The 15,640-nt window shown below is 31.3% G+C and overlaps 1 protein-coding gene across 1 annotated transcript in view; it reads right to left on the bottom strand.

Annotated features, from left to right (window-relative positions):
- LOC125069309 (ATP-binding cassette sub-family G member 1) overlaps positions 1–15,640 on the bottom strand; it is a 58,543-nt gene that overhangs the window by 22,991 nt on the left and 19,912 nt on the right. The window contains exon 2 of the mRNA XM_047678755.1: positions 15,109–15,173. Coding sequence (XP_047534711.1) covers positions 15,109–15,163 — 55 coding nt within the window. The 5' untranslated portion in view covers positions 15,164–15,173. The remainder of the gene's footprint in view (positions 1–15,108; positions 15,174–15,640) is intronic.

Genomic DNA, 15,640 nt, shown 5'->3' with positions numbered 1-15,640 from the left:
AATAATCATTTATGTCCCTTGACATAGAAGGCAAAACAAATACTTGTATAATATTAAAGCGTGAATAATTAACGAAAGTATAAAATATTCATTGAATTAAATTAATATAATTAAATAAATGAAAATCGTTGATATTTATTTAAATTAATATAAAAAGGCCCTAAGTCACGGAACATACGCAGAGTTTTATAACCAATCACTTTATATTTCCTGAATATAATAATAATGATAACAAATAATATAGGACTATGATAATTTTTTTATATAAAGTTATATATTGGATAAATATAATATACGGCTTGATTGAACGCATATTAGAATGTCGATTAAAGAAGGCAACAGCGAGCGCTGATTTTACAGACCACGATCGATTTGATATTGGTGCAAATAAGGGGTGGCATCTATCTAACGGTAGTCTACTGGCTTAAAATTAAGTTGCTGGGTGAAAGAACAAAAAAAAAATGAGAATAAATAAAGACTCTAGAATTGCAACACATAACCGACGATACAAAACGAAATGTTGTTCTTAATATAACAAATTTTCTCTCTCACTGGCGCTACAAAGGATGTTTAAATTATGTCAAACTGTCCAACGGTCGTCAGTATCTAAAGAATTATGATCCTTTGTGTTTCATTTGTACAAAAAGTTGGCGAGATTATATGCACCTATTTGAAACAGCTAGTAAACAAAGACACTTAAGGAGTTCGTTTTTCTAGTGCCATTGTTTTCGTGTACTTTGTCATGCCCTTTTCCTAGAGGCACGAAGTGGCCGCGCTTTAGTGATAAGACAATTAAACTTACATATTCATGAGCGCTCGCGTCCTTACCATTAAACAGTGTGGCAATGTCAACCTAAAACACCCTGTTCCCGGTCGACAATCTCAATATCAGGCTTAGTTGTCAGAATTATTTTGTCTGTGATGATGGACTAGTCCCAACAGGACTCTGGATTGTCTCTTGGTAACTATGCTTTAGATCGTGGTCCCGGTGAAATGCCTTAGCTGCTTAGCTATGCCTTTATACCCGACAATTATTATGACATAAGCAAAGATGAGTATGGTTAAGCTTCAGAAATATTAATGTCAGCGGATGTATAACCTTTTCATATACAATCAAACACGTGTCAATAGCACGATCCATCCTAATGTAACTTATGTCAATGATGATATTCAACATTGAACCGATATTTTATAATTTCAACAACATTTTCACTTAATTAATTATTTACATTTATTATCAAAATCTATAAAACGTATTAAATAGATAAAGTTATTATCTATGACGCTCGAAAAGAACACGATTATTAAACAAAAACAACGCTATATAGATCCTAGCTAGTTAGATGACATCACGAGTCATTGAAATATTAAAAACATAAACATATCATTCTATTTTATGATGATGATGGTGATCACCTACTGACCTTTTTTAGTCAGGGCAACCAAACTTAAGGGAAAATAGCTAACTACCCAAGAAATATTATGGTGTGTGCGCTACACAGATGCACTCTCTATTCCCTAACTCTCATAATCCGATAGGATGGCAAATCCGACACGGTCGGAAAGAAATCCGGCATAGGATCAACGGCTATACGAACTCTCTGAGGCTTGGAAGTGTACACACATCCAATATAAGGAATTTTTCGACAGCAAAACCCAATAACATTTTATCTGACTGTCTTGGAAGTTAAACCCAATATACCTCGAGACCATTCTATTCCACCAACAAGGCAGTCAATTCTATTTTAAGAAAGATAGATAGACAATAGTCACCAAAAATTCTTGTAGGTGACATTAGGTGGCAGCAATTCGAGGTCATCCATAAAGTGACGGCGAGGTATTTTTGTCCAACCTATTTGTAAACTGTCCAAAAGAAACTGAGGGAAACAAATAAAACCGGAACGGATTCAGAGACAAACAAAACCGCTGCATGTGCCAACCGCCCGTGATAATAAATGATCATAGCCACATACAATTCGGACGTTTTTCTAGGCGAGCTCTTAGAATCCTTTCCATCCGCTTTAATGTTAATTGTAACGAAGTCGTTCTATAAAATTTTCTTCCATGTCAGTTAAAATAAATTCCTTGTTAACCGGTTCGTCCAATTCGGCGCTATGTGTGCTTTCCTGTATTTGTCCTTCATCAACTATATGTCCAACTTGAAGATAAATCACTCAAGTCCCAAGCTCCAAACTCCAAATTTGTCCAGTTAGACTGCATATAAATCTACCCAGTTGTTTCATCAAATTAGAGTATAATTTGAAGAACAGACGTGGACAGAGTGGACAGACCTCTATTACAGAAATTCTTGAATGTATAATATGTTCGATATTATGTTCGATAAAATAACGCTAGATTACCTAACATATATCTAAGTAGGTCACGATTTATTTCCCCATCATTTATTTCAATAATAATTATTATTATTAATTTCAAGGTTGGGGCTGATACTAACGATAAATCTGTTAGACGTTTAGGTCAGATAATCATTTACATGGAATTATGTCATTTAAGATATATGGAGTGATACTTGACAGTCATTTATTGACTTCTGTACTTAAGGCTGAAAATACTCGATTCGACTCGAGAGGTATATTTGGAATGTTTTTTTTAAGATAAAAAATTATTGATATTTGTTTTTTTAGGATAATCAAATAAATTGTAAACCTACGAAAATAAAACAGGCTTTTTATTGTAATGTAATGAAGAAGGTTCTGGTAAATAATATGTCATCATGTTTATATCGTATAAGCAGCTGCATTTTGCAGTTTCACTCGTTAAATTTAGACTAATGACGTGACAAGCGTGATTTCATGTTCTTGCAATTAATATAAAGTCTCACTAATCCGGACCCCAATTAATGAAGCTCATTGACTTTGAACATTTTTATATCTTCTCTTTTCCCAGCGCGTGTCAATCTATCTGGGTTCGACGCAGCATGTCTTTTTTTCCATTCTCTATTATTCTTCATCAGACCTTTACAACATCATTATCAACAGCCTGTAAATTTCCCACTGCTGGGCTAAGACCTCTTCTCCCTTTGAGGAGAAGGTTTTAGAGCATATTCCACCACGCTGCTTTAATGCGGGTTAGTGGAATAAACATGTGGCAGAATTTCGTTGAAATTAGAAACATGCAGGTTTCCTCACGATGTTTTCCTTCACCACCGAGCACGAGATGAATTATAAACACAAATTAAGCACATGAAAATTTAGTGGTGCTTGCCTGAGTTTGAACCCGAAATCATCGGTTAAGATGCACGCGTTCTAACCACTGGGCCATCTCGGCTCATCTTTCACATCTCTCTCATATCCCTCCTCAACAGGTTTCTTGGGTCGTCGACGCTTATGCGAATTTGAATACTTTTACATATTGTATAGTAAAGGTCGATAAATATTATTCGTATAAATTTTCTACCTTGATGTTATTGTGATCTGGACCCGTCTGGTATCGAAACCGTGGTATAATAAAAATAATAATAAATAGTTATTTCGCAAAGATATCATGTTCCCATATTATATTTACCGACATGTAAATGTACTTAACTTATCACGGTCACAAAATAAACGGATGGAAAATTCAGCAATTAGAGCATTGTAAACAGGACAAATCATCTTATACGCCAGAGCAATTATTGATAAAAAAAAAACCGTTTATATTTTTTTCTCTAAATACAACAATACTGGAGATGTACAAAATCTGAATACGCTTTATTCAAGTAAGGTTTTGCAAACAATTTTGAATCGTCATTTCAAAATACATCTCGGTGATGATGATCAAGGTCATCGCTTAGGCACTCCAGAAGGTATCTTAAATAAACTGACACGAGGGCGCTTATTGTGCACAATACAGGGTTCAATGCAACGCTTATGTTAGGTTCAGAATGGAGATTCGACAGAAAGGAATAGGTACGTAACTCTCTGTTTACTAATTTTTCTTATCAAATTAGTTATTATTATTTGCAATTTTAAAAATGTTTTTGTTTTGTGGCGGATCATGTCACGGTGTATATATATGTGTAATTAAACATATTACTAGATATAATTTATTTAGGGTCATCAGGTTATTTTCTTGAATATAAGTTGAATGTAGTGCTTCAAATCTCATTGAACTTATTGATACCTACATGTATATTTTTAGCGCGCAGTATTTACCTAGACGAGATTGAACAAAGGAATGGCAATTTTCAACACAATCGTGTTTATATCATTAGAGCAATACAAGTTATTGACTGAGGATTGCAGTGTTCTGGTTTGAAAAGTTGATAAACCTTAATCGCATCCTGCGGCACGGCATCACGCGTAATCGGTTGGACCAATTACACTAATGTTTTTTTTTGCTGCATTTGTTATTGTCAGGAGAAAGTTATAGTGAGAGAAAAAAGTTAAGAAAGTTGCGTGGAACAATAACAATTTTAAGAAAATTTAACAACCATATTATTTTTTCTTGTGTGCAACCCTATGGCGCAGTTTTGTGACAAAACAATTATTAAACGCACCAGAAAATAAAACTAAGAATGCTGTGAATCATAAAGTATTAGAATAATAAACAATATATTTAGGAATTTTATTATTTCTTCTTTATATATACCAACAATTCGAATTCAATAAACAAGTCTGTTTTTATTTATTCCACTACCTCATTCCACATTAAGCATTGCTGTGATAGAATACTTCATGGTGTATTTCCAAATTCGTAGAACACGTTTTCCAAAACTGTTTCAAAGACGCTTTTCTCAGATGTCGTCAAATCATACCACAAATTTGGGCTGTTGCCAAAACAACGATTACTGTAATTCGTGTGATGAACTGTGCAATCGAAAGATTTTAGACTAATAGATTAAATTAAATACACGAACCATTGAATTGATATCAATACATAAATGACTAAATAAAACATTTTAGTACGTTTCAATAATAGATTATGAATAATGCAACAATATCTTATAGTTAATATATATAAATTTAAAATAATTCTAACCTTTATCTAACTTAACGCTGAAATATATTAAAAAATCTTGGAATCCGATCGCAGTCCTATCTACCGAGTCCGACCTAAGCCGAAGAAATTTGTCAAAATTGGTCTAATCATTTAGGGACAGACCTAGGACAGGACTTAGGAGTTCAGGGACATTCGCGTATAGAAGAATTATACTTATAAATATAAATGGATGTTAGTGTATCTGTTTGAGATGACATTTAATATATGTATTTTGATTTCATCAAAACACGTGTCTTTTTTATATTTAATATGTATTTTCGTATTATAAAAACACTAAAGTATTAACTAATCGTCTTTAAAAAATACGCAAAATGTTTTATCACTATTCTTTTATGACATTTACAAACATCATTCAAATTGTAAACATCCCCATTAAATCAGTAACGAGTCAATAAATCACTATCGAAAGAGTTCAAATCAATAAATATGACTTCAAAGTCATGACTATACGAGTATCTATGATAATTGCGCTAAACATTGTAACAATTTTATAAATTTGCATATCGACGCCCTGTAATTAACTCATAATTGAATGTCAATTAATTTAATTGGATCAAAGTCATATTCCAAAATGAGAAGATAAATGATTTTTTGAATTAACCTTGGAGGTACACAAAGTGATAACGTCACAGATCCTCTAGTCTCTAGCTCTCGGTACCCTGCAAAACCCTCTACGTATCTACGGCTCACATAGACTGAGACATCTGAGAGGGAGTCGTAGTGCAAAAGCGATCCCAAAGGTTTCCCCAAGATATCGAGAGGGCACCGCTGGTTTTTAGTGGCTATTCAGGTACACTCAGTAGCGGTGAGTTCCGCATACATTTCCCGTTATTTAGGTAAAAAAGGTACTATATGGTTACAAAAAGCATATGATGTCGTCATCTTCTTCATTAAACTTGGATTATACTTAGGTTTTACCAAAGTTTACACTAAATTTGATCAAATACATTTGTTTTACATTTATTGAGTTGATATACATACATATTGTAAACAAATGAGGTATTTAATATTTAAGATATTTTTGCAAATTAGACGAATTTTAGTCTAGTCATCGACTGCTTAAAGGGTGAAGTATTTGCAAGAAAAAAAACTATGAAATTATAAAATTCAGCGACATTATTTGCTAGTATTTTTTTCATCATAACATTGAATATAATATGATTTATGTGATCGTAAAAATACTTATCATATTTCCCTAGTGTTAGGTATTGATAATGTTGGGGTCGAACCTTGTTCACTTGGACCTTGGGTATAGTACAAGTATCCAATTAATATTTATATATTAAGAATTAATTGACTAATTATTATTATAAAAACAGCTCGACTCGTACAACTGAATTATTCTGAATTGTTAAACTCTCACCGATTTCCGCTATTTATAAGTGACACAAAAAAATATTTTTAGATTGTATTTTGCTTTTGTTACTATAAGATATACCTTCTTATTGATATGTTATGTTAAGTTAAGAATATGGAACTAGATATATAACAATTAAGGTTGATAAATAGCACCTGGTTTTCGAATTCGCAACGGTAATACATCCTTCCATAATATTACCCAATATGAGGTTATATTAAAAATAAAAAAGTGTGAACTTAGTATTTACTGATTTCTAGCCAGGATATATAAAAAATTATTATACTTTACTGATTTACTCTGTAGTTAAAATGGTGGAAAATAGTAACTAATAAGTTTCTTGTCGGTTCTTGTCTATATAATCTACTTTCCGAACCGGCTACCTAAAGAAGCATTACACGTTTTTATTGATTGTCGAAATAGCTATCACTCTGACCGGAAGAAACCACACAAGTTTGTTTTTCATATTTATTATTCTATAAGAACTAAACTATTACTTAAATATAAAATACAAAAAAAAAAAATACTTTTTTATTTATTTTTAAATTAAAATTATATGTGATGAGAGAATTTAGTTCTACCTGCGTCAAAAGTGCAAGAGTTCTTATATCGGATGACATAAAGGTCTACTAGTATTGTCTACTCCAATTTTAATCAAATAAAACGAATGCAATTTTATTTAGACATTATAGATAGGTAGGATATGTGTGTCGTGATGTATAGAAATATTTCTACTTATTTATGATTTAAAAGTTGTGTTACATTGTATGCTAAAATATAAAAAATACAATGTTAAAAGTAATTAAATGTTGGCGTTATCACCACCATAAATTTATTTTTAGTGTATTCGACAAGGACGCACGTGGAACGATCCCGGTGATATACACGTGTTCATTGTATAAAAACTAAATAGCTAGACACCTCTGCAATATTTATTGCTATAATCATAAATTTATTAATATATCGCTATATAAAAATCTATTAACTAAAATAAAAGCTTAGTAAAATAAAGTATTGCGTTACAAACACAATACTATTCTAGTCAACTTATATATTATTATGTATTTTTTTAAATAAGGTAAGAGAAAATGGTTTTATCCGATAGGTATAATTAAAAACAACTATGCTTAATACGTATTTATAGTGATTATCTAAAAACATAGTCCAATACTTATCCAAAAACTTTCTCGAATTTTCTGTTCAACCATTAGAATTAGTTGACAAGCTAAAACAAATTAATAGTAATAACATTTTGTTCGATTAACTGATAAATATCTAATAATTTGTCAAATACTTTCAACTACCAATAATTGTGATTTGCCACTATTATTAGAGGCGAATATAAATAGCTCTAAAAATAAATATCACGTCAACACGGTGCAACGGCCCTTCTTAGCATGTCTATCGAACGTAATGCGTCCAGCTTATTTCGACTTGGCCCAAATTTCGTTCGACCTATAAATACATCTTGTATTGGGAACGATTTTTGAATTCCTTAGTACGCATGTCGGTTATTTACTATCAGAATAAAATTGATGTATCAAATGCAATGTTACAGACTACTGTTCCTACCTGTTCTCCTCGGAAGATTCAATAATTATTTTGTAAAATGATTCTGTGACTGACTTAACTATTTTGAATAACATCTGTTTTGATTTTTTTAACGTGTTTAATTTTTTTTTTTTTAGTTTTAGCATCGCATTTTTCCCACTGCTGGGCTAAGGGCCTCCTCTCCCTTTGAGGAGAATATTCCACCACGCTGCTCCAATGCGGGTTGGCGGAATACACATGTGGCAGAATTTCGTTGAAATTAGACACATGCAGGTTTCATCACGATGTTTTCCTTCACCGCCGAGCACGAGATGAATTATAAACACAAATTAAGCACATGAAAATTCAGTGGTGCCTGGGTTTGAAACCGAAATCATCGGTTAAGATGCGCGCGTTCTAACCACTGGGCCATCTCGGCTGTGCTAATAAAATTATAATGGTTTTATAAATTGAAAATTTATTCCATCGTGCGTCTCGATCCACAAAGATTCGTGGTAATTTTTTTATGGTTTCGAAGAAATTCTAGACTAGAGAGCGTTCTAGAAAGGCTTCGTTGTAAAAATAATAGTCTCGGCTTTTTGAGACACTTATTCGATACGTCATATGAGTATGCTCTTATTACAAAGAATGCAAAATGAAAGATAATTATTAGTTTTTTTAAATAAGAATTATCTAAAAAAGATATTTTTTAGTATTACATACTATAAACGTAATCGATATTCGCTATACTTTTTTGAATAGAATATTAAAAGTCAAGTATTTAGAACGGAATTTTCAAATGAATCTGGTTACAACGTTTACTTGTAATGACAATTTTATATCCTCACAATAAGTACATATTATTTAAGAAAAAGGTTGTTAATATACATAAGAGATTTATTAAAAATAAATTTAAGCATTGTCTGAAACTCATCAACAGTCTTCAACTTTTATAATAATTTAGAATTATAGTACTATTAGTTGATATCTGCTACTTCGCTCGCGTTGATCGTCAGGTGTGATTAACACCGTATTAAACGTAAAAAATGTACAAAGGGTACATCCTTCCTTGGTATTCGAGCTTGCTTCATTACAAACTTCATGAAAATCGGTTCAGTGGCTTGACCGTGAAAGAATAACAGACAAACAGACAGAGTGACTTCCGCATTTATTATATTAGTAAAGATATCTACCAAGAGGTTAGAAACTTTTATAACGAAGCGACCTCAATTTTTTTACAAACCCATTGATAAACGCGTGAGCTAGTCGGGTCAAGGCTTAAATCAACGTTGAATAATAATAATAACAGTTACGGCATGAAGGGTCTAAGAACATTTAGTGATGCCAGCGATACCAAAGATTACACCGCAATTATTTCTTTAGGTAACTCTAACTTTAAAATAATATCTGAATTCGAAAATAACAGAATGGTGCACAAATGTGACGATATAAATTGCGAACGACGTATTTATATTAAAAAATATTTATAGCAAAAAAAAAAACAAACAAAATTCGTAAAAAGTTGTCATTGACAGAATAAGAATATATGAGCCAACTTCGAAACCTACCTCAACAGAAAACTTTAAATCATTCGTTTCGACCAGTTTGACTAGTAATCAAAATACACGTCGAACGAAAAATCTTTTCCGTTTTATTGTCAAGTCCATGCTACTTTTATGAGGTTTGTTATGTTTTGATAAAAAATTGCAGAATAATTGTAATGTTGTTTTTTTTTTCTTTATGTTCGTCAAGAACTAGCTGAACCTGAGGCTTCACCCGCGAGAAAAATTGTAAAACATTGTCTACAGCACACAAACCGTCTTCATAAATTTTACCCATTCAAAGAGTGTATTAAAAGAAATAACCTATGTGTTTCTCAGGACTCAAACTATCTCCATAGTAAATTTTATCTAAACCGGTTCAGCGGTTTAAGCATGAAGAGATAAGAGAATGAGTTACTTTCGCATTTATAATATTTCCCCTTATGTTACAGAGTTGAGCCCACTTATGTTAGTGGTAAGTCCACAGTGAGGGTGGTAGGGGTTGCCTTATAATGCCTGCTCCGCTTGCCCCGAACAGTGAACAGCAAAAATCCGGTGGGACGTATACACATCCCTGCTCAGGTGGTGTACATCCTGAGCAGAGAGGGATTGTCCACCGCAATCGCTGATTGATACCCCCCTGGGGTAATATAACCAAATTCTGCTCAACCATCATGTTTTTAACTAAAATGTTATGTCCCTCGTGCCGGTGCCTTCAAACCGGAACACAACAATACTGAGTAGTGTTGTTTGGCGGTAGAATATATGATGGTGGGTGGTACCTACCCAGACGAGCTTGCACATAGACATACGACCAAAAAAATATAACAACCATAATCTCCCCACAACGCTACTGTCATCGAATAAATTTAATGTACATAATTAACACGCCATACATTTATAAGAGGAAATGAAACGACACAGAGGAAGTTAATTTAAGGTTGTTGCCATACAAGAGTAACACGAGAAAGTGAGTTCGTTGTACGTACTGTTCCTGCAAGGCTATAAGAGTTCAATTTGTCTTTCATGGCCATATTGACAAATAAATACTGACGCAAACATCACAACGCTCAAATATCATTTGCATTATCAACGCGTTTCTTTGCGCAAGGACAATTAAATAAAACGTAACCTTGGAAAGTTTCTTTATAGTAAAATGTAGACGAAAATTTATATTGTAATTATTTTCATTTGAAACTATTATTCATGAAAAAAAAACGAATGTTGTCTATTTCACTTTCAAAATAGAAACAATATTATAATTCTTTTTTTTTATTATTAAAGATAAAAGAAAAAAATTGACAGCCACAAAATAATGGAAACAAAAAATATATGATAAGGTAAAATCGCCGTTTACGATCAGCTTAAGATAGAAGGTCAATGATCTCTTGCATAAGTCATTACGCTATTTTTTATATATTTTACTGATTCAATAATACGAGCAGCAGTAGTAGTATAAATTGAACGTTTATTGTAATTATATACCTATTACATTTATGCTTACAGATTGTAAAATGATTACGTATCATATCGTTTAATTAATATGCATAAACATTAAAAACTAAGTACCTAAAATTTTCAATCCTATGATTATTTATATTTCTAAACAGATTATCAATGCTGAGACCGCGTCGAAAAAAATAGTGGCCAACAATGAGCCACTGAGTACACGCACGCTAGTAAAAAAACATGGAGTTTTGTGAGGGTCATACGTAGCTGTCAAACACGACAAGATCATAAAGTTTGTTTAAGTAATTTTATATTGCAACACTCTACCTAGATCTCTACCTAGAATAATCAACGTTAAAGAAGAAAGAACAATACGTGCCTACTTAGGAAACCAAAATATCATATTCAGTTATGAATTGAGGACGTGACACATTCTCTTAACTTGAAAATACAACAAAAAAACTAAAATACGAATTGTTTAAAAGTACCGTTATAGAAAACAAGGCATGGACTTATTTGTGTCATTGCAAAAAAAGATAGTAAAGTAAAGCTATTCTGTTAGAACAAACTCGAGGCTACGGCAGAACACTATCGTATCGGTAGAAGGTGATTTGCAACTTACACAAATAATCGTAAGATTTAAATGATACACTTGTAAACAGTATCACCGTTAATCGGCTTTAAACATTATACGACTAAGATACGAAGTGAGTTCTTTCAGAATAGCACCGCGGAAAACAGTTATTTGAAAGAACACATTTTTTGTTAGGCCTCGAGAAAGTAATTGCGTTCGAAAATAGAGATAAAAAATGAATATGTTGAAAAAGTAAACCTAGAACCGATGTTAATTTATATAGATTGTTTTAATTATAATTTATTAAAGCAAATATAAACGATAGTATTGTTATTGAGTTCGAAACAGTTCAAATCTATGAAATCATCTATTTTGAAATGTTGCAACTATTTCTAATTTCATTTTTAACATACTTATTTACTATGTAATTTTTATTATATTCGCTGGTGTCTACAAAATATATTGGATGATATAAACAGAAAATATATTTCGCCAATAAGTAAAAACTCTCTGTGTACATTCTACTTTTAAATTATTTAATATAAATTTTTGTTGGTTATGTTAACCTTTGCTAACATTTTTTTTTTCATAGACAGAGAAATATGAACTAAGACCCTAGAGCCAAAAGCATAAATTAAATAAATAAATATATATATTTACGAAACGTTTAAAAATCTATACTAATATTTTAAATGTGAAAGTAACTCTGTCTCTTACCTCTTCACGCTTAAATCGCTGATCCGATTACGATGAAATTTGGTAAAAAGATAGTTTATGTCCCGGGGAATAGGTTACTTATTTTAATTCATCCCTCGATGGACTCAAATAGACGTGACGTTTTGAGTCCTATGGGTAAAGTTTTATGAATTAAGCGCGGATAAAACCGGAGGTTCAACTTGTACTTAATATGCGAGAAAATATTTTATGATATATTCCTTGTATCAAAAATGAATTTCTTTTTCACGTGATGTTTAATTTACATTTTTATGACATGTTTTTTTTCCCCGCACTGTCGTTAATGATAATTTTCAACCTTCGGACAAATATCATTCAATAGGAAGTAATTTTCTTTCGGCTTATTAAATCCGTAAATGTACAAGATTACTTGTAGTTATACATATACTAGCTGTTGCAAGCGGCTTTGCTCGCGCGGAAGTTTAATATATTTACAGATTAATTAAAATAATACATTAATTTCAGACCTCCTTGGTGTGTATTTGACCACATTGGTGTGTATTTCACGTAAGAATATTATATCTAGAAACGCTTAATATCTATTCATTTTTAATCAGTATCCCAAAAATAAAGTTGCATCATCATGGTTGATTGTTAGTTTCATATTCAAAGATAGAATGTCCAAAATTCCTTCCTTAGTGGGTGTCTACTCAATAAAATGATCCTACTCACTAACTTTAATAATTTACGCTCGGCGAATAGTCACTCAGGACATGTTATTTTATAAGTAACTATATGCAGAATATACATACATAAACCTACAAGAGATGCATCGTTAAACACACTTCTTTGGGGTGATTTCTGTGATAAAAATCTTATCTCCTTCCCCGGAACTTTAACTATATTAGATAGTAAATTTCATCGAAATTCGTGCAGCAGTTTAAGTAAATATAAAAAGACGCTGCCTACCCAGGCTATTGCCTATAGGATATTTCCTAGTATGGTAATTATTATTTCATTTTATTATCATTTCAATAATTAAATCTACTTAATGACTTGATATCACAGCCTATGTGTTATTCTGATGTATGAGCTATGAAATTGTTAAGTATCATTAAAATCCATTCAATACAATGGTTTTTGCGTAAAAAAATAACAAACATCCATACATCTACACAAACTTTCGCTTTGTTCATATTAGCAGCAAAAAAATACAGATACGATTTTAAATACCATAAATCTATTAAACATTAAAAATAAGGCGATTTTATTGCAATATAATAAACTGGTGACGTGTTCCAGAACCATAATCAATTATTACAAAAAAAAACAAAATACAAAGGAAATTTATTCAATTTTGTTGCAAGCAAGTTGACCTATGAACATCCGCGTATGATTAAATGTTAAAAATCAATAATATTTAATCATAAAAAATAATAATAAATTTTATATTCCGCTTGATACATAAATCAGTTCAAACAAAGTTTTTATATGAAAAAATGAAAATGAAAAATGTTTATTAACAAAAAACATTTCTCATTTTCATATTATATATAAATGAAAATATGTTATATAATGTTGATATGAATATTTCATATCAACATTATACATTTCATTGTATAATGTTGTTTTTTGTTAATAAACATTTTTCATTTTCAAAATTGTTACATGTATAGGCACATTTATCATGTGCTAATAATTCAATAAATTAATTGAATACTACAAAGTATTAATAAAACATTTTAAATACATATATTAGTCTTTATTTGAAGAGAACCGGTTGTCACGGTCATATGCTGACTTAAAATACGAAAGTGCTTTCGCTTGTGATAGTTATCACACAACCGTACATGCAAGAAATGACTTCCAAGCGATAACCATTCTTAAATATTGCTTTTAGGGTCCATTGTCGCTTAATAATTTTTTCGAAGCCGCGCATGCGTAAATTTTATCTTAAGAGAACTTTTGAGTACAATCTTCCTATTTATAACATTTTATATATCTTTTGCATTATTGAAAGAATAATTACTGATTAAGATCGGAATTATGATTGAAAATTCTTCCACCAAATCCTTTTTTAATGTAATATTTAGGCGGATCGGCAAATGGGCCACCAGATGTTAAGTGGTCACCACCGCCCATGGACATTGGTGCTGTTAAAAATATTAACTATTCCTTACTTCGCCAATGTGCCATCAACCTTGGGAACTAAAATGTTATGTCCCTCGTGCCTGTAGTTACACTGCTTCACTCACCCCTCTCAAACCGGAATACAACAATATCAAGTATTGGTTTGCACAAAGCCCCACCACTAAGTAAACCACTTGTACAGTAGCTATCATTATTATATAATTAATGTAAATAATGAGGACATACATCATACAGATCGTCTCTACCATTGATAAAATGTAAATTAAAATGAGAAAACTCAAAACCAGCTCTTAAGATGAATTGGAATTTATTAAATACATTTTTGGTATAAACAATAAAGAAAAAAAAACATTTTAATGCCGTCGTTATATTCTTTTTAGTTTTAACTGGCCAGCACAGGTTAAATTTTTAAGTGTACTTTGTTGTATTTAAAATAATGCAACTGATATCTTCACTTAATTACTAAATATTTGGAGTGGAAACAAAAATATTAGTCATATTTAAGATAAAAAAGAAAGTGCGCTGCTATCCTAAAAATGAGAAAAAAGTAAGACGATAGAATATATTTTATATACTTGTATACTTTAGAAATATATTATATCTAGAAACATGTCCTATTAAACTTGTTACTTGGTTCAAAGTTGGCCAAAAGATTCTTTCTTATCAACCTTTGACCAAATCTCTTGTGTATTTAAATACACATGTACGTGTATGATACGTAACTTCAATGACGATAACTACGTTATATTTGTAAAGTGAAATGTGATGAAAATAATGTTATACGATAAAATGTCATAACCTAAAATAAATGAAATAAAATGTATAATTACCTCTTACTATTTTATTATACACCGTGTACGACAAGTTCCGAAACTCCAGATCCATTTTGAGAAGGCTGAAACAAACAAAAATATATATTAAAATTTATTAAAAATAATATTTACATATTTACTTCGACTAAGTTCAAATAAATCATTATAACTGTTCATAAAAGTAAATAAAAAACCTATTAATCGGAGATTCTTAATAGCAGCTCGAAGTGTGGACGTTTAGAACTAGAGTATCCTAGTAGTCTAGACTAGACTAGAGAATAACCGCCATAATCGTTCAGGAGAACAATATCATCTTACATACAATGTATTTTCATAAAGTAATTACTTTAAAGTAAAAACTAAAAACGATCAAATGTCGATTTTTTTTATATATATATGTCCAATTTATATTTTATTACTGATCGTAAATTTATGACTGTTGAGATCTTATGGCCTTACAAATAAAAAACTGCCATTATGAATACAAAATCCATGACAGATATTCAATATCATGTGCTGAGCGGTTACCACAAAATATTTTTCTTTTTTT

Source organism: Vanessa atalanta, chromosome 15, assembly GCF_905147765.1.
Source record: "Vanessa atalanta chromosome 15, ilVanAtal1.2, whole genome shotgun sequence".
NCBI classification, from domain to species: domain Eukaryota; kingdom Metazoa; phylum Arthropoda; class Insecta; order Lepidoptera; family Nymphalidae; genus Vanessa; species Vanessa atalanta.
This window is presented reverse-complemented; position numbering and strand designations above follow the sequence as displayed.